Below are 26,213 nucleotides of genomic sequence, written 5' to 3'. Positions count from 1 at the left end.
AACGTTCTAATTCTATCCCTTGTGATAGCTCATGTGGGCTCTGGAGGAATTGACACAGTGTAACTCTTATTCCTGTGAAGTTAAGAGAGTAGGTTTCCAAAGTTCTGCTTGCTTTAAAGCTCTGTTGTGCCATATCTCCTGGGTCACTGCATCTTGGAGGACACAGACCTGTTATCTTTCCCCACTGCCTCTGGCCTGAGAACACGCCACCACATGAACTATCTTTCAATGGACTGTATCTCTTGAAGCCAATATTTGTGGCCACCTATGAAACAAACTGCTCTTGGTTCATTTTCATATCCATCACTAAGGGAAGTCACTGGTTCAAGTTGTAAGAAAAATGTACTTGTAAGAAATTCTCACTGCATCCATCAATGGTCATGACACAAACTCAACTTGGGGTCACCAACAACTTTATGTCTCATTCTCTTATAATCTGCTCCTCTTTTTTATGCGGGAGTGCCAATGACGTCATTCATTTGCCTTTGATTTTTGGGTGCTGAAGATTGAACTGAGGGCCTCACACATGCTAAACCCATGCATTCTCACTGAGCTGCATCCCCTGCACCTCATTTGACTCAGCTTCATCCTGTTATTCTGTGACTAATGCCTTGATCTTCAAGGCACAGTAATCACCCACTCCTAGGAATGTCACAGTGTTTGATGTGGGATGTCCTTCTGTATATGTGTTGCTTTTATTTGTTGATGAATAAAGCTGTTTGGCCAATGGCTTAGCAGAGTAATGCCAGGTGGGAAATCCAAACAGAGAACACACACACACACACACACACACACACACACAGAGAGAGAGAGAGAGAGAGAGAGAGAGAGAGAGAGAGAGAGAGAGAGAAAGTTGGTGGAGTCAAGGAGATGCCATGATGTAGCTGCCAAAGGAAAAAGATACCAGAACATTACTAATAAGCCACAGCCTCATGGTAATACATAGATTAATAGAACTTGGTTAATTTAAGATGCCTAAGCCATTGGTCAAACCAGTGTTGTAATTAATAGAGTTTCTGTGTGATTATTTGGATCTGGGTGGCCGGGAAATAAAAGTGCAGTCTCCATTTACAAGTTGGAACCCAATGTTTGGCAACATACATCCACATAAAGCCTAAGAAAGCTTAAAAAAAGCTTCTAGACCCACAAAAATGTGAATCAATTGCAGCTTCCTGGTAGCCACATTTTTAAAATATGTTCTGTTTTCTGGTGGCAAACAAATGTGTGACTTCTTTAAGAGATGACTTCCTGACTCATGCTGGCAGCACAAAAGTCTAGCTCTTTCTGGGGGTCCTGCTATAAAGCACTTAAATGGGGTTTGCAGGCAGCATGCCATAAGTAGTTTAATGGTGACATAGACTGGTTGCATCCCTGAAGCTGGGGCAGTGAGCATGACTTGCAGAGGTTCTGAACATACCTCTGCCATGTTGGATGGGGTGAAGACAACAGGCAAAGCTATAACTTTAGTCCTAGCCATGCCTGCTTAGCATTTTAAAAAATACTCCTGGTCAGAAAAAGATTACAGATGCACAGTAAAGACAGAGTTAGACAAAAAAAAAAAAAGCCTCTAAAGACAGAGGATAAAAGACATACAGATAAAAATAATTTAAGAATATTAAACGGAGGTTCTTAAGGGAAAAAGAGAGCTTAAAAAAATGGGTTACAAAAAGATGAAAAATACACAAAGAATCTAGCTTATGTATATTATTATGTTTTCTTTGAATTTTTTGACTACAGAGAGACATTTGATTCTGGGGGCTTCTAAACTAAACAAACATATATATTTCAAAGGTATTTTTACTTCAAAATTTGAGTCTAAGAATATGTTACTTTGGAAAAGAGGTTCTGCTTTTGTTTCCACAGAGGATGGGAACCTGTGGATTCCTTCCAGGCTAATGTAGTTTGATGGAACAAGAGCCCCCTGATTTCCATGAACCCTAAAAATACTTTGCCCAACAAACAGCTGAAAGAAGTTTGGAGAAAACTATGTCCAAATTTCCAAAATGGTTGTTTATAAATGTTTGTTTTCATTTTATTTATTTTTTTTTAAAATATTTATTTATTTATTATGTATACAATGTTCTGCCTACACGTACCCCTGCAGGCCAGAAGAGGGCACCAGGCCTCATTACAGATGGTTGTGAGCCACCATGTGGTTGCTGGGAATTGAACTCAGGACCTTTGAAAGAGCAGGCAATGCTCTTAACCACTGAGCCATCTCTCCAGCCCCTTGTTTTCATTTTAAAAGGGTTGGTCATAAATGGTTAATGGTTACAGTCAATTTCTAAAAAAGGGGGGATATGATATAGAGATAAATACTTTACATTAGTATGGATTTTGGTTTATTGATACAAATTTAAGGTTGATTTAGTTAAACTGTAATATATATATATATTTCTACTCTTGTTTAAAGTATTATGTTTATCAGCTCATTTAAAAATGTAATGTATAGTTAAGAAATACAGACTTATAGATAGTCATCTATAATAATTAAACTTTTAATTATATTAGTTAGGTTTTCTAGATATACAGATATATTTCAGTTAAGTAGACAATCTTCAACACTTCAAAGACCTCAGAATATGACACTTAAAATGTTTTAAGAATTTAGACATTTCTCAACAGTGAGACATGTCTGGTTCTAGCACCACCAATATACTTCAGTAGGATGATGGGCATCGAAGAGGTTCCTTTATGGAGTTTGCTAGCCATTTGGGCAAGAAAATGCTCTGGCTGGGACTGCTTGATGGTATGCTATATAAACTGGACATGTAGGACCCACAGAAAAATGACTTGTTTAAACTGTCAAAAGAAGGCTAGACAGTCCTTCAGACTTCCTACTTCATAAAAGAGTCTGCCAGATATTCTGCAAGACTCAGAAGAAAGTGACTAACAAACTGCAATATAGGCAAAACAGTTTTTCAAATTTCCTGCTTCATAGAAAAGTCTGCCAGATACTATGGTCCTGTAGGCTGAAGATGGATGCCCCAACATTACAGAAGTTTGGGTGACTGTCCAGGCAGCAAGATGTCTCTGTCAATTCTAGAGTTTTGAAAGCTCTTTACAATGCACTTCCTGTTTACTTGGGTAATATTATATTCTTCTGGGGTCTTTGATAAAGTTGAAGACAGATAGTTAAAATTATAGTTAGCTATATTAAAAGATAAATTCGATATGAAACTTTGGACTCACAAAGATAGAATATTTTCTTTAATTTTAATTTTCTTTAAATATTGTAACTGTAATTCTTGCTTGATAACTGTTTTGTTACATGTAATTTGACTGTGTTAAAGTTAAAACCTTCCTTTTTATTTAGACAGAAAAGGGGAGATGATGTGGAATGTCCTTCTGTATATGTGTTGCTTTTATTGGTTGATGAATAAAGCTATTTTGACCAAGGCTTAGCAGAGTAAAGCCAGGTGGGAAATCCAAACAGAAAAAGAGAGAGTGAGGGAAGGAGAGAGAGAGAGGACAGAGTCAAGGAGATACCATATAATCACTGAAGGAGAAAGATAGGAACATTACCAGTAAAACTACAACTTCGTGGCAATATGTAAATCAATAGAAATGGATTCATTTAAGATGTAAGAGTTAGCTAGGAATACGCTAAGCCATTGGCCAAACAGTGTTGTAATTAATATGGTTTCTATGTGATTATCCAGGTCTGGGTGGCCAGGAAATGAAAACACAGTCTCCATTTACAGGTGTTCTGCCATTCAACATCTGCTCAAGAATCCTCTAACTTTGAAGACTCTGGAGGCCAAGGAATGGGGAGCTCATAAGGGCTGGGTACACATAGGTGGCTCTCTCATTATGAAGAGCATAATGTACAAAGCCTTGGGATGCTGCCTAATAATACCCAAAGCATATAGATGAATCATCCAAGCAAGAAGGGGCCAAGGTGAGCAGGCATAGGTGAAAGTCAATTGGGCAAAGTAGGATGCATCCTGTGCTTAATATTTTCAGTAGATTATGTATTTTCTAGCCTCTTCCATAGGAATCAGAGGACATGTGGTCCTAATGCAACTTATTTCCAGTTTCAAATTTCTCAGCAATATCGTTTGTGGAGCATCCCAGTATACCCAAGGTAGGCATTATTAGGACCCCGACTTAGAGCTTTTAGGTTTAGTCATGTGTATGGTTCTTCAAGTGCTTAGCTCTGGGAAAGTGGGACTGTAGGAAAAGGGGGCATGAATGACTCTGGGAGTCCTCTGATTGAGAAATAGGATGTGGGAAGTGATTTCATGATAAGTTGAGAACAACGAAAACTCTAACCAATCTGTCATCCTCCAGTCTCTCTGTAAAACTTACTTATACAGTAGGGTGAATAGGCCTGCCTCCTCACCAGCACCTGGGAGCGCTGCTCTGGGCCATCTCTGCATGAGCTGAACAATACTGACGCCAAAGACAGAATTTGCAATAGCTACCCTCTCACAGGAACATGTATACTTTCTTTCAAATTAAAAGATATCTGCACTTGTCTTTTGACCACACAGGTACTGGGTCCTTTTTTGAATGACACGGTTGCCTGGTTACCAGAGTCTATAAACTGTTGCTTTTATCTTGCCTGTCTCAATTCAGAATGGGGTTTGCAGTATTAGAATCCCTTTCTAGTTCCTCATGTCTGAGGTTGGAGAATGAGGCCTTTGAGAAGTCAGTACTAGGTCTGACTCACTCAGGAAAAACCACAAGAGCAACCTTGAAAATTTCTTTATTTATAGACATTTCAGAACCATTTAAATCAACAGACAATGGATTATTTTTGACATAACATACTGGATTCTCTTGAGGTACACATTGGGCCCATTAGATAACGCTCTGGAAAGCAACACAACCAACTGCTGACATGGAGTTAGCAGCCCACTGTTTCCCCAGCCAAGAAACTGTACAGACACTTCCAAAATCCTCAGAAACTACAATTTCCATTTAAGTGAAGGAAAATTTCTTAACTTCTTGAGTTTCACTTTTTTTCTGAGTCTTAGATGAAGCAATATTCCAAATGGAACATAATATAAACACAGGGGTCAGGTTTATGAGTAGGGGATTATCTAAGTCCTATCCTACAGGACATTGTAAACCAAGGGAACTCACCATCCGCTAAGCTCTGTGACAAAAGGCATAGCTTTGGAGTTAGACAGAGGAGCACAGCTACAGACGAGGTTTGCACCTAGCTTGAGACGTTTACTTATTTCTTATCATCACAATGAGGCAAACTGTAAAACAAGAAGTCTTGAAAACTCAGAAATGTGAACTTGACATGATAGGGCCACCAGGATCCTACATTACAAACCCACAGTATAATAAAAGTCCTGTTGGCCCCGTTTGTTCTCTGGCCCTTTGATTCTTCTTTCCTTAGCAGCTTCAGATTTTCAGAAAAGCAATGGCAATGGGTGTTATGGAAATGTTTCTGAAAGCCTCATGTGTCCAACAGATGTTAAGTTTTTGGTAGACTGCAACACAAATTTATTGGGTTCTTTGGAGAAGTATTTTGTCCCCCAGTTTGCTACTCGGGGTATACACTTCCAGATGTTAGGCATGAGGAACACACTAGGAAAATGAAGGGCTCTCCATCCGTCCACACCTACCCCCTGAAATCTCAAGGAGGTGAGTGCATGCTAGGCAGGTGCCTGGGCAATGAGAGTGGCGCTTGTTATGCGGGTATCTGACCAGCTGGAATGGACTATCACATTTCCCATAAGGCTGTGGCATTTCTGCAAGATAAGAATAAACACTACAATTTAGCTGAATGGGCAGTTTGGTACAACTTCATAAATTTGAATGGTGTGTGTGGGCTGAGAGAGTATACATGGACATTTCACAGTTCATAAACTTGAGCAGTTCAACTTAAAGATAGAACGTGCAGGGAGTTGGAAGATTCTGTGGCAGGATTGGTGGGAGAATGCTGGAGTTTTCACTCTGAATTGACTTCGTATTTTACATTTCAGCTGCTTGGCTTGTTTTATTGCTGATGCTCTTTCCTGATGGGAGGGGGCAGGAAGATTTTAGACATGAGTTTAAGGATCACCCAAAGATCCTGTTTAGACAGTACTTCTCCACAAGTCCCACAGTCACTTACGGGGTTGCAGGGAATCTGCCACAAAAAGAGAGAGGTATTATCTTGACCTGGCTGGTTGGAAGAGGTTCCACGGTGGGATGTGGAAGGCGAGAGCTGTTTCTGCCTTCTGCTCTATGTAGCATGTCTCTTTCCCTCTGCTGGCTTATGAATTCCTTGTCTAGCCAACATCCTCCGCAGACAGGTGTTCAGCTCAGAAGTGGCAATTATACTTATTTGTGGCTTTCAGAAATGCCAGTACTAATTATCATTAAAAAATTCCAAGTCAGTAAAAGAAAACAGGAGACAGTGAAAGACAGAAGCATTTTTCCTCTAAAGTATTCCAAGTGTTAGTGTCTTGGGGTATTTACTGTATGTCTTAGAAGGGGCTGTCATTGCTTCCATCTGTGGGCTCCTTAAAGATGGGACACAATACTCTCCATAAATCCACCTTCCAGGAAAACTCCAGAGTCTCTCATGCACACACAGTGTCAGCAACTGTGATTTTGAAACATAAACAAGTTCTCAGAGAGCGGGGGTCATCTCTTTCCTCAGCCTCGGGTCTGGCACACAGAAAGGGCTCAGTGAATGTCCAATCAATGCCTGATTCCAAGGCCTATTCTTGCTCTCAGGGAGGCTCCAGGATCCCAATCAATACAGAGTTGGCACAAGCACACCAGGACCAAAGCAAACTAAAAGAAGATGGACAATCTTATTTTAAGGTTCTTGCAAAAGATGCATCACGGCAATTGTTTATGTGGGGACAACCTTCACAGTAAGTGCAAGCCAACCCTGTGGCCTGCGGATGAGCTTGAGAATCACGGTCAAGTGCTGGGTACTAGAGGATGGACAAAGGAAGGTTTGTCAGCAGTGATCACAGTGCCTCTACTGCAGGTTGTCTGTCTTCATTCTCAAGGGAAGTAATGCTCTTGGGCTAGGCAAACTTTCTAAGGAGTTAGTTCCTCTCACCGAGGGTTGCCTGAAACAGATTTTCCACAAGTCTTGGTTGTGAGAGGGCAGAACGGGAACTTCACCAATTCATGAATGGCTTCTGAAGCACTCCAGCTACTTAGTTTTATGGAAGATTCTTTTGACTTGCACTGTAGTATTTACATCTAGGATGCATGTTAGGATGGGATAACGAACTTTGCTTCTTTTAATGTGATCAGAAATGACAAACTAGACTAGGTGTCAATTCATCTCAGCTCTAAATCACAAGATGGAATGAAGGAGCTTTCTAACAAAAAGAAATAGTGACGTACTTCACAGGACTGCAAGTGCTGGCTGCTGACTCTTGCTCTTAACAGTTATTTCTTTTTTGGTGAGTAGGAAGACATGATACGGTCAATCCTTCAGAATACACTACCTCCTGGTGGCCAAACAACCTCACCTGAGAAGCTCTGGTGTGCATCTTGGTAAGAGATTGTCTGCCCAGTTAGAATCTGGGGACAGACCCAGGAACTGTTTGGAGGGTATATTTGTTGCTCAGAAAAAAACAGGAACTCTTTGAGGTTATATGCCTTCAAAGAGTCAAGGGTGGGGATATGATGCTATATTTTAAAGTATTTAATCACATTTAGCAAAATCCTTAGATACGTTCTAGAATTCTCAGAATATGGGTATGGTAATTGTTATTATTAGTTATTATTATTACTTTAGAGGAATAGAAAGAGGAGGTCTGTGGAATGAGCAAGTACTCATTGATATTTACGAATCAGTGCAGAGATGTGGCGTATATAACAGAGAGGTGGTCTGTCTGAGTCACGAGCTTTCCTAACACAAGAGGTGTGGAGAGAAGACCTCACATCTGTGGAGAAATGCTTTTCAGATTTCTCCCTGGGACACATGGGAGGAAGGTGGCTGTCGTGTCCCCAACCATCACATGGGTCTGTAGGAATCAGCCCTCGCAGGGCTTAGATAACACATTAAATCCTTCAACACTCCTGACTGATCACTCCTGAGTTTTCAGGGTGGAGCCTATAAGGCCAAGCTTCAAAGGTCAGGGTCTGAGACTCTTTAGAATCATCCTGCCAACTGGTCTTAGAGAATTCACTCAGTTAAAGGCCCCTAAAACCTCAATGGATATTAGAAAATTAACAGATGTTATTTAAAATATCAGATTCAAAAGTTACATTTCAACATATCTGCATGTGCTGCATAAGAACACACACATACCTATTTTGTTTTTTCTCTGCTCAATAAAACTAGCAGCAGGTACAGATCAAATGGTCATGATCTGTGTCATTTCCAAGGACATCAGATGTCCTCCATCAAATCATGATTTTTGGAAAATGCCTTTTGATAAAAAGATCTCCACCAAGCATATAACATCAAAGTGTCATTTCGCACCACTAACATCGTCAGGCACAAGAGTTGAACAATTGGCATGAAGCAAAGCAAGCCGCAGAATACAAGTAACTGTTGGATGGACGGACGTTGACTCCCCGCGGAAGGGCCTGCTCCCAAGTGTTTATGTCTTTCAGCTTTGGCTGTTTGTAATAAATACCATGCCTTCTTGAAAACCCACTGGAGTAAAAATGAGTTCTCTGAATATGACTTTAGTTCTTTTAGCAGCTGTTGAATGTTGAGTGACGTACAAGGCACACCTCTAAGTGTTCTGTGCAGCATCTTTATTGATGTACAAAATAGCCTGTTCACCATTCAGAAATGGAGTCTGCATAGTAAGACTTTCTCTAGCTCTATTTACAGACGGCTTTTGTTTTGTTTTCTCTCTCTCTCTCTCTTTTTTTTAGTGCAAAAACGTGGATTTGAGACCCCGCCCACCCTGCTGGCACACTTTTCCCAGCTCTGTTTCACGCTGACCAGGGACATTTGCCTATATCTTGGGTCTCCAGCCATTTATAAACTGCATTATTTTCTTCACCTGCAGTTTGCTTAGTTTGAAATCCTCTGAGAGGATTTCTTCTGTTAACTGAACAAGCAAATTCCCATCGATCTTTTCCGTGACAAAGAAAGCTATGACGTCTTCAGACAAACCAATGAACCGTAAGGACTTGGACACTTCCTCTATCGAGAGTCCGGATAGGTCGGCAGGTGGCTGCCATGGGGAACCATCCCCACAGGATCTGGGGGCCAGCTGGAGGTGGAGTGGAGATGAGAACGGGTAAGAGACAGCGAAGACGTCCTGCGCGCCCTTTCTCACAAAATACTGGTCCTCGGAGAGGTCCAGCGACCCGGCGGTGGGGTCCTCCTCAGCACCATCAATTTTCAGAGGCAAAGGAGATGTTTCAGGGGTGGTTCTCTGTTCCACTGGCTTTGGGGCCCTTGGGGGCAAGGCAGGGCAGGAGATGCTCTGCTTGGTCATGCCAGCTGCAAGGGAGCGGTCCTCGGAGTTCTCCAGAGAGTAGCTGGCGGACTTGGGGCAACTGGAGCCGCCGCTGCTGCTGAATTCTGCAGAGGCTGTGCTGGGCGGGCTGCCTAAGAGCTCGCAGCCATCAAAGTCAAAAGGGGCCGGGCAGTTTCTCTTTGGTGTGCCAGGTGTCTTCTGTCTGGGGTAGCTGTAGCTCCTGCTTGGATCGAGCAGGAAGTCACTCCGTGTCTGGCTCTCCGATGCTCCCGAGTAATGGTTGGGCCACGAGAGTCTGGAGGCCAGAGCGTCAGCAGAAGGACTTCCAAACGGGGACTTGGGGTCCACAGAGTCACTCTTTATTCGGTTGCAAGGGTAGCAGGAAACAGGGGCACTGTCAGGAGGACTTGGGTCACTCTTCGTGGTGCAGCTTAAAAAACAAAACAAAACACAGAAAAGGAAGTTAGTAAAATATAATTTAACCCTAGCCCTTGGGAGGTAGGGGGAGCTCTGTGAGTTCGAGGCCAACCTGGTTTTCATAGTGAGACCCTCTCTAAAAACAGCCAAACCCCAAGCTTTTCTTTATCATTATTCACAGATGTTATTTCTAAGGTGTAAGGGCAATATGTGTGTGTATGTGTGTGTGTGTGTGTGTGCGCGCGCGTCTATGCACACACACATATATATACATCTTCTTGAATTTAATAAATTACTATTAACTTTTTTTCTTAAGAAGACTAAATTTCTTTGTATTAGTAGATATGTGCATAATGATTTGAAATGCTGTAGTAGAGATAAAAATAATATATGCATACACATAAATAATGTATAGTTTAGCTAATAAGAAAGTACAGTTCGTCAGGGCCTGCGCCTTCATATTGAGAAAACTTTTCATGCCACGCTTTGGTCCGACACTGAAGGATAACGTCTGAGGTGGGCAAGGGTGGAGACAGAGTGGTGGCAAGTGTCTCACACAACCATACAAGAACCAAGGCTCTGGACACATCACCACTGTCCATAACTCTGTATCCTCCCCAAGGTCTGCTAGGAAAAAATGCTTCTGACAAAATGCCTATCCTTGCCTTGGTTTCAAACAATAGAGTTAACACATAGCATAAGCATTTTAATGTCCAGACAGGAAAAATGAAATAAAACATGCCTGCAAAGACTCTCAAGTTTAAGAGCACAGGCAGAGGTTCATTCGTCTTGGAGGCCACACTTCCATATTCTCATATTGACGGGGTGGGACCAGAGTATGCTGAAAGGTTGGTGAACAGGCCGAGGGGAGTGGGCGGTCATGTCTGGGGGAGCAGCAGAGGAAACGGGCATTTTGTTTCGCAGAAGAACTTAGTTTTCTGAGAAAAACGGGGATGGTCTGTTTTGTTTCTCTAGACAAACTACAGTTGAAAGTTACATAGAGCCAGACATACTATAACTTGAGCGCAATGAAGAGAACCTTTTAAAAAACAACGCCCATTTGTCAGTAGTGAAGCAGGCTGTGTCTTGTGAGAGCTCAGAGTTCTGGAGAGACCCAGACAGGAGCATCTTTGCAGCCATCGCCAAGAGGGGATTATTCCTGCTGGGTTCAAGTTCAGAGCAGAAGGCCAAGGGGAGAGCTTTTGGGTTTGAGGTCCCGATAGAAGGTGTTGTTTGCTTGTATCCAAGTCAAGATGAAAATAACCAGAGTCAGCTTCCGAGAAGCAATGGAAGCCCGCACGCTGCTTCTAAGAGGAGGGGCTTTCCTTGGTGTCTCACAGACCCTTGTGGAATCTTTTCTTACCATGATACCAGCTATTCCATCAAACCCAGCAGGGGCCAAACTATATTCTTCCTATAACCTTAGCTTTAAGAGGCAAACACCCACTTCCTCTCCCACCCTGCCGCCAGATGATATTCTCAAGCTGGTAAGGAGCTGGGTTGCTGTGGCTTCGGACAGGAAGACTTACATGTTATGCAGCCCTGAAGAATAGTAAGACAGGGTGGGGCTGGGAGAGCGTGTCTGTGGCCGAACAGGCTTGGCTGTGCGAGGAGGGATGGAGGGACTTGTGGATAAAGGCTTGGAGCTTCGGGGTGGAACAGGTGGGGCGTTCAGGAGCCGGCATTCTTCCCTGACCTGGTGTGGGAAAAGAACACTTCAGGTTAGCAACAGACTGATAGGACCAAGGCATGGATTTGGAGACGGGGTGGAAGGTTGAGGGTGAGGTTGTGGAGACAGCTCTGTCTTGCAGGGTTGGGGGGTACTTTAAGCAGTAAAGGCAGTGGGTAAGCAGGAGGCACACAAACAGAAAAATGGGGCAAACAAAAAGGCACACACACATACACACACACACACACACACACACACACACACTACTGCTGGGAACAGACAGATCTGGAAGAAAACTGTGTGGTGAATGTCAACTTCTGCGGAAATAAAGCAAGAAATGGGAAATACAAGCTCGAGGGATGCCAGGATGCATGGAGCAGACGTGGATGTGGGAGGCAATGAGGGTGTCAATCATGACAATGAGAGAGGATCAGGCTCTGCTTGAGTCCTGTTTATTTCCCCAATGCAATCCAAGTGGACTCAAACCTTTGGCAATGTGGACTTCATTTTTTTTTACACTGATTTTGTATGTGCACACACATGTGGATATGCATGTGTGAGCTGTGCCATGGAACCTGTGTGGAGGTCAGAGGACAATTTATGGGAGTCAGTTCTTTGCATCAACCATTTGGGTCCTGGAGATCAAATTTAGGCCATGAGGCTTGGTGGCCTTTACCATTGAGCCTTCTGGGGCAAAATGTGGGCTTTCTTCAGGGCTAAGGCTCCACTGACAGCTATGTCTGGTGCCTCTCAGATATTGATGTGTCTAAATTCAGTGACCTCGTTAAGATGCAGATTTGAATTTAGGAGATCCAGTCTGGGCTCTGAGAGTTGACATTTTCTTTCCATCTTTTACGGTGCTGAACTCAGGGCACTGTATATGCTAGACAAATGTTCTAGCTACTGAGCTATGATCAGCCCTTTCAAAGGTTATTGTTGAAGCCAGACAGGGTGTTACATGCCTGTAATTCCAGCACTCAGACGGCCACAGCAGTAGGATTGCCATGAGCTAAGGCTAGCCAGGGCTCCATAGTGAGAGTCTGTTTCAAGAAAGCTCCGGAGCCACTACCTTTTCTTTTTCTTCCTTTCCTTTCCTTTCCTTTCCTTTCCTTTCCTTTCCTTCTCTTCCCTCTCCTTCCCTTTCTCTTCTTTCCCTTCTCTTCCCCTTCCTTCCTTCCTTCCTTCCTTCCTTCCTTCCTTCCTTTCTCCCTCCCTCCCTCTTTTCCTTTCCTTTCTTTTGTTTGCCCCCACCTCTTTTTTTTTTTTTTTTGGTACAGTTTTCAAAGTCAGTCATGCTGGCTTGGAACTTGTGACCCACACCTGCTGCAACCTTCTGGGTAGCTGGGTTTACAGAAAGGCACGACTGTGTCTGGCAGAGTCTGTGTTTCCTACAAGCAGCAGGGTTATTGTGATGCTATTGGTCTATGGACCACACAGCTGCAGAGGGAGCAACGAGGTAGTACTCCAGTTCTAGAGCAGAACTTTTACTGATACAAAGCTACCTTGCCGGTCAGATGGCCTCCACTCATCTCCATACTGGGGAGGATCCAGGTGACCTAGGATGCCTGGGGCTTCAGCCACGTGACTGTCCTTACCCAAGCTGGCTTTCTGGTCACTCTAGCTTTTCTCAATATGAAGCATGACTATGGCATGCCCTTCTCCATGTCAGGCAGCAGGGGGCACTTGATGCCTGGCTGTGCTAGTCCACTCTGAACCTCTGAGACTCTGAGACATCCCCCACTTGCTTTCAGGCTGCGTTCCCGGCATTTCTCTTACCTTTTCCAGCAACAACGTGTCTTAGGGACAACGGAAATAGCAAATGCCCAGCAGCTTTGGTGACGAGGATGCTGAAGATGAAATGGACGGGCTCATATGATACAATATACTTTCTTTGTTGAACTATACACTGGGCCTCCAACTGGAGTCCAGGCCCGATTCTCTCGCTAAAGAAAATCAGCTGGAAAAGGAAGCCAGGTGATGATGAATAGTGCCTTGAACCTTGATTCAAGTGAGGTGGAAGCAATCTTATTTTTTATTAAGTTTTTTGAGACAGAATCATTTTGAATGATTTACTTATTTTCAGTTTATGAGCATTGATTGGTGTTTTACCTGCATATCTGTCAATGTGTATGAGGGTGTCAGGACCCTTGGAAATGGGAGTTACAGACAGTTGTAAGCTGCCATGTGGGTGCTGGGAATCAAACCCAGGTCCTCTGAAAGAGCAGCCAATACTCTTAACCACTGAGCCATCTCTCCAGCCTGGAGACAGAATTATTATACAGCCTCACTGGTCTTAAACTTTGTATGTAGTAAAGGATGACCCTGAACCCATCTTTCTGCCTGTACCCCCCCAAGTGCTGGGCTTACAGGTATACCCTACCGTAGCTAATGGGGGTGATTAAAGAGCACCCTTCACTGTATTCATCATGGCACTGCGGGTTTTTGCTCCTGCCCACAGAACCCCTAGTCCTAGGACTGGGTTGGGAAGAAGAGGGCAAGCAGCTCTACAAGCTAAAGCAAAATACTTGGGTAGGAGATGTCCTCCTCAATGGCTAGAGCAACTTTTCTGTTTTGTTGCCTTTCAAAAAGGTAATGCTGCAGAAAAGTAGCCCTTATCAAAGCTCTGCAGCAAATACAGACCGCTGCAGAAAACCACAACAGGTCACAGTGCAGACACCAACTGCTCATGTAGGGTGCATCCCAAGGGATACACCTATGGTACAAACCTCTGCACTAAAGGGCGCATCCCAAGGGATACACCTACAGTACAAACCTCTGCACTAAAGGCTCATGAGATAGTTTGGAAGAGCAAAGATTATAAGAACCAGGGGACCAGGCAATCTGCTGTAATCTTTTCTCCTAGAAATGACAGGGAAGCCACACCTATGACACCTCAACAATATGGCTACCTAAATGAGACCTCAACAAGGACACCACCACAGACAGGCTAAAGAGGAAGACGGAAAATACGGGTCTTGTCCTTATACAAAGAACTACAGGAAGCTAAGGGCGAGAGGAGTCTTTCCCCAGGGAGGAGTCCGCTTATTGATTATTCAATACCAAGATGTCAGCTCTGAAAGCATGTTCATGCAAACAACAGCGAAAGAAATCAGAGAGTTGTATTTATGTATTTATGTGCTTATACATATTTGGAAAAATAGCAATTATAAACAAAGAGGACATGAACTTGAAAGAGAATGGGAAGGTTGAATGAAGAAAAGGAATGGAAGGAAACAATTATATTTTTATTTTTAATAGATTTATTCATTTTATTTTATGTGTTTTGCCTACATGTATGTATGTGTGCCACATGTGAGCTTGGCACCCACAAAAATAAGAAGAGGGCACTGGTCCCCTAAAACTGGAGTTATGGATGGTTGTAAGCCACCACATAGGTACTGAGAACTGGACCAGGTCTTCCACAAGAGCAGCAAGTGCTCGTTGCCTCTGAATTAATTAAAATAAAAGGTGGGCGAGGTGTGGTGGTCTATGTACGCATCTTTGATTTGGTTTGGAGGCAGAGGCAGGCGATCTCCGTGAGTTTGGTTTAGAGAGTGAGTTCCAGACTAACTAGAACTACATAGTTAGACCTTGTCTCAAAAACTAAACAACCCTTCTTAAAGAAAAAAAAGATGGTAGCGGTGGGTAACTACAGAAAGGGACCCATAAGCAATGGGGTCTGCAGAGCGGGGAGGACTGTTCAGCTCTGACACTGGGGTGCTCTGCTTTTCTCAAGAGGAACTGGCTAATGTTTTAATATTTTTTTTAAATAAATGACTTCTCAATATCATAATTAAGCACAATGTAAAGAAAAAGCTTAGTGATGAATTCAATTTGGAATATCTACATTTTAGAATCAGTCATTAGGTATGATACTTCATTAGGGACAGCCTCCCTCGCCCGTCACCTGAGATGTGCTGAGATGCCCGTTGCAAGGTGCATTTCAATTTAGAATATTTGGCTGACCTTAACCTTGGAACTCTAAAAACCACCCACTTGCAGCTGAATGCGGTATGTTCCCCTTTCCTGTTCTCATGACTAAAGCACCTGGGGTGTTTGGACAGCACCTTCATAGCTGGGCGGTTCTGAAGTTCTTCCTGTGGGTGGGGGAAGGTGCACAGGAAGCAGCGCCTGGTGTAGGGGAGCTGTGGCTAATGGAGGGTTTACAGCCAAACTTCAGAATGGAATCTGGGACACAGGCCATGTTAGGGGCTTCCCCAGGCTCGGAAAGGAGTCTGGGTCTAACTCAGTTCATGAAAAGACCAAGCTTCCTTAAAATGTCCTTTGGAAAGACGGTCATATTAAAAGCGACAACTAATCCTCAGCATGGGTTCTGAGCATCTTCCTGCACAGGCACAGAATGAGGGGCTCGTGCTGCCCCGGGCTGGCAGAAAGGGCAGTCCTCAATGCAGTGAGGTCGCTTTCAGCTTGGGCTGCAGATACGGCTTCTCTGATGAAGTCCTATTTCACGACATAGTATGGGAAGGATTACACGCTTTGGCGGGATGTACACATCCTGGCATTTGGAGGTTATAAACAGTGAAGGTTGGTTGTGCCATCTTATATCCTGTCTTTCATGCTAGCTCTCAGTCTACTCTTCTTTGCTTCTTGATTTGATTCAACACAAGACATTTATATCCAAGAAGAGGGTAGCTATGCTGTAAATGAATTTTATCTCACAATAAAAGCTAATCGACAGGGCAGGATGGCCAAGCAGCCCGTTTCCTGCTTTCTCCTATATTCAGTTCACTTACATGTGCTACATGCCCAGCATATTCCTTCTGGAAGTCTCTGCATGTGGCTTTCATCATGCTCTTGCTCAGTTGATGAAGACTAGCCTTGGCTGGTCTTCCACTGAGGCATTTGCAGGCTAGCACTGACCCATCTTCCTGGGCCAATTCTCAGACTCTTCTTCCTCCTTCCTCCTTCCGTCCCCCACCCAAGCTATTCCTTCTCCTCTTCCTCCCTAGCAATGGATCTGTTTGGAGGCTCCTCTGTCACTTTAAGGACCTTGTGCTTTCCTGACTCTCCTCTGTTATAGTTTCTTGCTAGCCATCACACTCAATTGACCATTCCTGCTGTCTGGTCCTAAAGGCCACATGTTCTCTCTAGCCACTAGGACAGATCCCTGATTCTGAGCTAGGCTAACACACTGTTACAGCGATTCACCCTTCATGTGCAGTTTTTTTTTAATTTTTAATTTTGTTTAAAAAAGAAAACATACTATCTTTTTTCATTATACATACCAATCTAAGTTCCCAGTCGCTCCCCTCCACATACCCCCTCCACACATCCCCATCCACTCCTCAGAGAGGGCAAGGCGCATTGCTTTGGGGGAAGATCCAAGGTCCTCCCTACTATATCTAGGCTAAAAAGGTATCCATCCAAAGAGAATAGGTTCCCAAAAAGCCAGGACAAGCAGTAGGGCTAAATCCTGGTGTCACTGCCAGTGGCCCCTCAGTCTGCCCTAGCCATGCAACTATCAACCACATTCAGAGGGATCAGTTTGGTCTTATGGTTGTTCCTTCCCAGTCTGGCTGGTGTTGGTGAGCTCCCATTAGCTCAGGTAGACTCTTTCAGTGGGTGAACCCATCATGGTTTTGACCTCTTTGCTCATATTCTCATTCCTCACATTCTTCAACTGGACTTTGGGGCATGTGTATTTAATTACCTCAAAAATGACTCAAAGAGAGTCAAAATAAAATGGATCAATGTCATTGTTACTACTCTCTAGTACTGCTGGAATATGTTACACAGAGCTTCAGTGAAAATTTAACTAAACAGGTTAATTTCTTTAAAATAAAAAATGCAGCAGAAATGCACTTCTACGTTTAAATTTAAACTGGACATATCTTTTACATTCTAATGTGGAAAATTAGATTAAGTCACATGGGCTCGGTGTAAGTTTCTGTGGCACCTGGCATACAGACCACCATCCTGTCTCTATCGTAATTTGATATGCTAATGGGGTAAAAAGACAATAACTAAATTCCTCAACTAGAAATGGTCAGCGTTCCCATCTCCCGATAATTCCTATCCCCAAATAGGCATCTTATACACTATTCTGTGCCTGGCAGACGAGGGCTTTCAGAACTTCAGTTGGCAACAAGGCGCCTGTGTTTTCGGGAACAAACGCTAAGCTTGCTCTGTGAGGAACAACGTTCTGTTTCGAGTGACTGTTCACTGGATCACAGGTGACCTTCGCCCATCTCTAGGGGACATCTGGGTGTTCAGAGACATTCTCTGCACCAGCCTCCCCTGTTTAAGCAAAAGCCAGAGGACACAGTATGGACCCAGGTGACAGTGTGAAAGCTGGCTCCCACCAACCCAGAGCCTTGCCACCTTGGTCCCCAGGGGTCCTCCCATATCTTACCAAACACACAGAGCCTTGCCACCTTGGTCCCCGGGGTCCTCCATCATCTTACCAAACACACAGAGCCTTGCCACTTTGATCCCCAGGGTCCTCTCTCATCTTACCAAACACACAGAGCCTTGCCACCTTGATCCCCAGGGGTCCTCCTTCATCTTACCAAACACACAGAACCTTGCCACCTTGATCCCCAGGGGTCTTCCCTCATCTTACCAAACACACAGAGCTTTGCCATCTTGATCCCCAGGGGTCCTCCTTCATCTTACCAAACACACAGAGCCTTGCCACCTTGGTCCCCGGGGTTCTCCCTCATCTTACCAAACACAAGCCACTACTACTGTGGACCACTTGTTCTTGGTATTTACACAGGTGACAGCTAGAGCTAAACAGAAAGTTAATTTATGTAAAAGCACAACTGTAAGTTGGTCTTCCAGAGCCTACGTGGTACAGGGAGGTACATTCAAGTTCCTGCAATCTAACTCACAGAAAACATCTAAGAGAGCAAGAAGAAAACTGTCGCAGGCGTCTGTCCTGGCATCAACAGCTAGGACATGGTCTACTTGCACAGTTTCTAAGAGTCTACTGACTTCTTCCCTACATAGTTAACTTCGTTTTTCTACTTAGACGTTCAAGTGCATGTCGAGTGTCTACCACTGAGGTTGGGCTGAGTGTACAAAAATAAGTTAACTCCCAGAGTTAGCTCTAAGGGAGGGAAACAAATACAACAAAGATAAAAACTGGTATGTGTATTAATAGAACTATGAGCAGAGGTTCATGGGAGTACCATGAATTTACTCAAGATAGCAGCAGAATAAATTCATAGGATGCTTGAGTGGAAAAGTCTTGGGGAAGCAGAATTAAGGGTGTAAGAAAGGCGTAGAGGGCACGATGTTAGAAGCCCAGTGCACCTAGCATCCACATTTAGTATCTAACAACCACAGAGCCACGTAATAGTGGCAGAAACTCAGAAGAAGAGGGCAGGGAGAAACCGTGACATTCAAGGCTGAAAATACTGCTTGGACTAGACTTTGTACTCACTGATGGAATCTGAAGTCCTGGTGGCACTGAGTGAGCCCCCAAGGGATGAAGGAGAGAAGACCGCGGACAGAAGATGCAGGGTGAAGATGGAGAAGCATTACTGTAAGGTGTCGGGAAGCCCGAGAAGGTGGAGAAGAAGCACCATACGGCACTCAGCGGGTCACTGGAAGGCTCAGCAAATAGGGCGTGAGTGATGGGAAGGGCACAGAAGGCACATCCCGGTGAAAAGGAAAAAAGAATGGAGAGTCAGTGGGACCGGCCACTTACTGGCCACTTGCTTCTGATAATGGCCAGGAAGGAAGGACGAGCGGACACATGTTAGAGAACCTTGAGAAATGTGCCTGGGCACATCTCATGCACCTCTGGGCCTGTAAGGTGAACTTCCACTGATGAGGATGGGAAGGAGAACGAACACAGACTCTCACTGATTCCTGCCTTTGCCGTGCCCCTGCTGGCCACACCCCACTAGAAAACTGACGTGTGCTAACTTACCTGCAATCAGCTCGCCTGAGGATAAAATGGATCTAACAGCATGGTGGTGGTGGTGGGGGCTCCCGAAGGAGTCAAACACAACTTCAATAGCTGGGCCGAAACCAAATGCATCATGGGATGGGACACTCCTTGGCTTTTTTTGAAGATGGACTGGAAAGTTAGACTTGAGCTCTTGCCTCCCGGGAACAGGTATTTAACCTTTCCTGCCCACTAAAAGCAGCGGTTACAGCTCTGCTTAGCTGTGAGAGCATCTGGCCAGGAACAGGGTAAAGGACAACAGTTGGGAAAAAAAAGGATAACTGTTTTTTTTCTTGAAATGCCCATGTTAAGAATACTTTATGAAAGTTTAATTGTACAAAGTGGGTTCCTGTGTGGTTGGAAAACAGGCTAGAAAAATATATATGTTTTTACAACAAAAATTCAAGTTTTACATGTTGTTGTGGTATTTTTACATAAAATGAAAGTTTATTTTCTCCTACTCCATAATTTTGTCATATACTTCCTGGGATTAAAAGAATACAAAAAAATAAAAGTTGCCTCAAGTATCTACGAAGGGTGAGACTTTGATTAGGTGACATTTCTTAGGAAGCCTTTATTTCTGGATACGCTGTAACTCCCTGCTCTTACTCTGGATGGAATACACCTCCACTAGCTGGCTAGTGAGACAGCTTAGGAAAAGGAAACAGATCACATCACCAGCCACATTCTTTGCTTACCATCCTTTAGACGTCTTTCTGGGAAAAACTCAGTTTTATAGCAGAGGCTTAAGGGAAGCAAGTGGGCGTGGGGACACACCCGCTGAGGTCACGCCTCTTTAGAGCTTACTCCCTAAACCTACCTGGCACACCTGGCGGTGGTGGTGCTGCTGCTGCTGGGGGGCGGGGCGGGGCGGGGCGGGGCGGGGGTAACCTGCCGAAAAGATTACACTGCCTGGAACTGTGAGCTTTTGACTCCTCACCTGAGCTGAGTCTTATGCTTCCATACTGAGCCCTTCAGACACAGACATCCCAGTGCTGAGCTTGGTGGAAAGACGGACTCACCTTCAGTATGACTTTCTTCTCCAAAAGAACCAAACTGAGGCCAGTGCTGGCAGTCCAAAGAAAGGAGTTTTATAGCCACGCTGCCTTGAACTTTGTAACCTTGCCTTCCCTGCGTGCTCTCTGCCCTGCGTTTTACATTTCTTCCCACACTCTGTCTCCCAGATAACAAAATCATTACAGCCCTAAGAAATCTTCTTTATAAAGAGGCTTTTATACAAAGAGTTCATAACCCTGTCACATAGCCATAAGTGGGTATTTTCAGCCAAACAGAAACACAAGTTTTATCTTATCAAAATGCAATGAATGAATCTCCACTGGATTAATTACCCAAGGCCGACCTACAGTCTAAATCCCCATTCTCAGCCCTGGTGTCTTTTCCTTCCTTTCATTGCACTTCGACCACAAGGATCTGAGACAGAGCCTACTGGGAGAGGGCCTCCAATATTCAAGCCTCAGGCAAGGGCGACCAAGACGGAGCTGCAGTTACTCAGCTGGAGGCAAGAAGGGCAAGCGGCTCTGAAAGAGAGCTGTTGTTTAAGATCAAGGGTGCCATGCAGTTGGGGCCTAGGATAAAGACTTTCCTGAGAAAGGAGAGAATATATGACATATATCACTCAGGGCATATAGCTTTCCTGTCCTCAGTGAATGTCTGAAACATGACTTTCCCACCAGGGTACTATAATTATCTTTATTAGCATACTAGTCACCGAGAGTTCCAGTGGACATAGGAGGGAAAAAAAAAAGTCTTAGTTTAAAAAATTTCATTTAAAAACAACCTACCTGAAATGGAAGGCAATTAGTTTCAGAATTACCAAAACAGCATACTAATTTAGACGTCATTTCAATTAATAAATGAAAGCCCAGGTATGGCTTGCTTACAAAGTATTCCTCAAAAGTTGTAATTAAAAGTAATTAAATGCCGAAGTTCTAGGAGACCTCATTAATTAGTGGAATCCTGAATGGAGGCTATTGTAGAGTAGTTAGCTTGATGCAAATTATCACTTCCGCATCTTTTTCCTGCCCGGGGACTGAAAACCAGGGCCTCGTGCACACCAAGCAAGCATTTCAGTGCTGAGCTATATAAACTCCAGGCTCCAGTTTTCAATTTCTAATGGCTTTCAATTTAAACGAATATTAATACATCGGATGTTCTTGGGTAAGCCTGTCTTGTAATGCCTTTTCTGATATGAACATGCTTTTCTTTAAAGATGAGAAGATGTAGGATCATTTGTGTGTAGTGTGTGTGAGTGCAGGTGCACACACACCATGGTGTGTATGCGGAAGTCGTGGAACTCTTTACGGAAGAGCCAGCTCTTTCTTTCCTACCAGGAGTTCTCAGAGATGAACTCGGGTTGTCAGCCTTACATGTGAAGTATGCTTAGCCACCTCACTGGCTCCTCCCTACATTTGATAAGGGGGAAAATGCAAAGATAAAATACAAAATTGTGGTTGAATTGTTTCTCATGATCACTTCTCTTAGTTCACAGACAAACCTTTTCACAGATCTTTCTGAACCTGGGTAGTTATGAAAGACCCAAATTCAGAGGCAGGGGCACCCAGGGCTAAAGGGCCGGTGATGCCACAATCCAGCTTGGCTGCGCCAGAGGAAGGGAGAGTTCCACCATGGCAGTTTGGCTCCAGACAGCTATGCAGGCAGCCTGGGAATATTAGCTCCTTGACACTTGTACACAGGCACACTTTTTACAAGCACCCTCAAGTTCTTCACACCCCTTCAGTCCCCATGAAATGACACTTGTTACTGGGATCCTCAGAGAACTGGGTGATAGTGCAGTTTCTTACCATTGGGTTTATGGATCTCCCTCCATTGCCAGATAACTGTGAGAGACACTTACCCTGTGAGGTGTTTTCAAAGGCAAGTTAAAATACTGTTCTAGTTGTGTTTTTAAATTTACTTATTATGTATACAGTGTTCCGCCTGCATGTCTGCCTGAAGGCCAGAAGAGGGCACCAGATTTCATTACAGATGGCTGTGAGCCACCATGTTCTTGTTGGGAACTGAACTCAGGACCTCTGGAAGAGTAGCCAGTGCTCTTAACCGCTAGGCCAACTCTCCACCTCTGTTCTAGTTTTAAAATCAAGTGTTCTCTTGTATGAGTATTGATCTGCCTCTCTGGACTTGCACATGCCTGTGTCCTGACCCTTTGGAGGGACCTTACTTTCCCTCTGCACCCATTAGTCAAGGAAGGATGGGATGTTGGGGACAAACCTCAGCCGTCCACACATCCTGAAGGTCTCATTGTGGTGTGCTCCCTTAAGGCATTATTAACGATGAATGTCCCACCTACTAATGATGAGTGACATCATTCTTCCTCCTACAGCCCAGTCCTCATGCCTGCCTCTCAGGAGCTACAAGGACACCCTGTCTGTCTGAAAGGGCAACATCACTTTCTATCTGGCTGTGAGCTGGAACCCAGCCTACATTCAATTACTGCTCCTCTTCATTTTGAATGTTTACTAAGTGCTAAGGAGTCGTGCCAAGTCCTTTGTGTAACACAATAACACAGTGAAGAACTTATCATCCCACAGGCACTGACTCTGGAGGGCTCCATATTTTGCCCAAGTGTAAAGCTGCTAAGCTGAATGAGGATGCTGCTCCACACGGGGCTCTCAGGCGCGACTACATGTAGTGATCTATTCTGTGGTGTGGATACCAGTGCTTCCCTGAGTTCCGCCACCGGGGAAATGACTCCAGGGATCTAGGTATCTTCCATTCCCACTGACTGTTAAGCTTGCTGAAGTCTACTCTGACACTGGCTTCCAGCTGAAATGAGTTTCTTCTAGTGCCTGTTGCACCAGGGCCCAGTCAGCCCAGCTGTCCACTCAGGCTCTAAGGTCTTACGTGGTGTGCTTCATTAAGGGCATTATTAATGATGGGTTTCCCACCTTCTAATGACGAGTGACTTCATTCCTTCTCCTATAGCTCAGTTCTCATACCCCGCCTCCTCTTTGCAGCTGCAAAAGCATCCTGTCCTTCAGAAGAGTTAACAAATTCACAAACACTGTAGCAAAACTGGGTGAGATCAGCAGCTCCAATCCAGAGCTCATCCCAAGTCTTCCTTTCACCAGCATTACAGATTGGGCAATACCCACAACCAGCTAAGTGAATGTACAGAAGCTGCTGGTCCCAGATAGGACGCTGCTGCCCAAATGGCGTCAGAAGGTGGAGACCTGGAGATGAAGTTGGCTGTTTTGGAGTTGGGGATTGAACTGATGCTTCATGCATGCTAGATAAGTTCTCTGCTTCCAAGCTTCCAAGTCTGACCTTTAGTCAGACCCTGAGCATCACACCTCTGGTCAGACCCTGGGCTTCACACCTCCCATCAGACCCTGGGCTTCACACCTCCCGTCAGACCCTGAGCATCACACCTCCCGTCAGACCCTGAGCATCACACCTCCCGTCAGACCCTGAGCATCACACCTCCCGTCAGACCCTGAGCATCACACCTCCCATCAGACCCTGAGCATCACACCTCCCGTCAGACCCTGAGCATCACACCTCCCGTCAGACCCTGAGCATCACACCTCCCGTCAGACCCTGAGCATCACACCTCCCGTCAGACCCTGAGCATCACACCTCCCGTCAGACCCTGAGCATCACACCTCCCGTTAGACCCTGAGCATCACACCTCCCATCAGACCCTGAGCATCACACCTCCCGTCAGACCCTGAGCATCACACCTCCCGTCAGACCCTGAGCATCACACCTCCCGTCAGACCCTGAGCATCACACCTCCCGTCAGACCCTGAGCATCACACCTCCCGTCAGACTCTGAGCATCACACCTCCCGTCAGGCCCTGAGCATCACACCTCAGGTCAGACTTGGGCTTCACATCTCTGGTCAGACACTGAACTTCACACCTCCTGTCATACCCTGAGCTTCACACCTCCCATCAGACTCTGAGCTTCACACCTCTGGTCAGACCCTGAGCTTCTCACCTCCGGTCAGACACTGAGCATCACACCTCTGGTCAGACCCTGAATTTTTTTGGTATTTTTTCCTACTTTTTGCTATTTTCTTGTAAAAAAATTCATCCTGTGTGGTCACCATAGCTAGCATTGTGCTATGTAAGGTCACTTTCATAGAAGTGTGTACTGTATACTGAGCATGCACTCCTATCTCTAACACTCTTCTCTCCCCACTCTTGGTTCCCCTAAATAGGTCCACTTCTACTTTCACCACACACACACACACACACACACACACACACACGTGCACTTTTATGTATTTGTATAAAACTGGGATCCTCAAATAACAGAAAATATAGGCTGTTTGTCTTTCTGAGACTAATTCCCTTAATGTAATCATTTCTAGTTATATCAATTTCCTGCAAATGATGACTTTGTCCTTCCTAGCTGCAGAAATTTCCACAGTGTACAAACAGCACACTTTCCTTCTCCATCCCTCTGCTGTTGGACACCTGGGCTGCTTCTGTAACTTGGCTAATGTCAACAGCGCTGTTCTAAACACTGAAGAACAAGTCTCTGAGATGCTGACTTCAGGTAAACAGAAGGCGCTGCACTTCTGATAGCTACTAGAGGTGGGGACGGGGAGAGGGAAAAGTAGGGCCCAGGCAAACAGAGAGAGACAGAGGAGTTCTTGAAGACTGTCGCATGTCAAGTGTCTGGGTAAACGTTCTATAAACATTAGGGGGCTGGAGTCATAGCTCAGTGGTTAGGAACCCTGGGTGTTCTTCCAGAGTACCCAGGTTCAGTGCCCAGCATACACATGGCAGCTTAGAACTGTCAACAACTCCAGTTCCAGGAGAGCTGACACCGTCACACAGACATGAATGTAGGCAAAACACCAATGCACATAAAATAAAATAAATTATTAAAAAATATTAGGCACTATTCAGGAATTAAAGTCATGAATAGAGGCCCACAAGGAAGAATGAGTTATTATAAACTCATGGATCAAAGGATAATGTACTTAAGAATAACTTTCAGGTCATCACAGTATAGAGATCCTTGCAAAACTCATCCAAAATTACCTTTATTTATTACACGTGTGTGTACATGCACATGAGCCACGATACAAGTGTGGGGGTCAGACAGCTCACAGGTATTGGCTGGGCACTCCTGCCACGTGAGTCTCAGCTACTGAGCTCAAGCTGTCAGGCCTGGTGACAAGCACATCTGGCCTGCCCACCTAACAAGGCCTGAAGGTGACAATGGCCTGCCAGGGAGCGTGGCATGGTCCTTAACTTCTGCTCTGCTGTACAGTGGCAGAGTTCCTTCTCCCTAGACATCATTTCCTTTTGCTTTTCCCTAAGACACTTCTGTCAAGAGGAGCGCTCTCCTATTCCAGAGAGGCGAGTGGTAGCATGCTGTTAAAAGCCCCTGGGAAACTGTCTTTACCGAGAGGCGTCATGATGACGGTGTAATTCTAAGTTTCGCACAAAGAAACAAAGGCCATCAGTGTCCACTAGAGAGAAAACACAAAGCACAACTCAGCAGCAACGGGTAGGCATCTGGGACGAAAAGGATGAGCAGACAGGCACCAAGGACAGCACTGCACCGCAGGACCACACCGCAGCAGCAGTAACAGGCCAGCACCGCACCACAGGACCGCACCACAAGACCGCACCACAGGACCACACGGCAGCGGCCGTAACAGGCCAGCACCGCACCACAGGACCGCACCACAGGACCGCACCACAGGACCACACGGCAGCGGCGGCAGCGGCCGTAACAGGCCAGCACCGCACCACAGGACTGCACCACAGGACTGCACCACAGGACCGCAGGGCAGCGGCAGTAACAGGACAGCACCGCACCACAGGACTGCACCACAGGACTGCACCAC

General features: G+C 44.9%; 1 protein-coding gene across 1 annotated transcript in view; it reads right to left on the bottom strand.

Annotated features, from left to right (window-relative positions):
* Window positions 1-4,694: 4,694 nt before the first annotated feature.
* Window positions 4,695-26,213, bottom strand: part of LOC121441859 (GRB2-associated and regulator of MAPK protein) — a 180,432-nt gene continuing 158,913 nt past the window's right edge. The window contains exons 5-6 of the mRNA XM_041643181.1: window positions 11,306-11,472; window positions 4,695-9,789 (exon numbers count right to left, since the gene is read on the bottom strand). Of these exons, the coding sequence (XP_041499115.1) occupies window positions 8,889-9,789; window positions 11,306-11,472 (1,068 nt within the window). The 3' untranslated portion in view covers window positions 4,695-8,888. The remainder of the gene's footprint in view (window positions 9,790-11,305; window positions 11,473-26,213) is intronic.

This window comes from Microtus oregoni, unplaced genomic scaffold, assembly GCF_018167655.1.
Source record: "Microtus oregoni isolate MIOR12 unplaced genomic scaffold, Mior012 000082F_ref0000272, whole genome shotgun sequence".
Classification (NCBI taxonomy): Eukaryota; Metazoa; Chordata; class Mammalia; order Rodentia; family Cricetidae; genus Microtus; species Microtus oregoni.
Note: the sequence above shows the minus strand (reverse complement) of the source record. Positions and strands in the feature narration are given on the sequence as shown.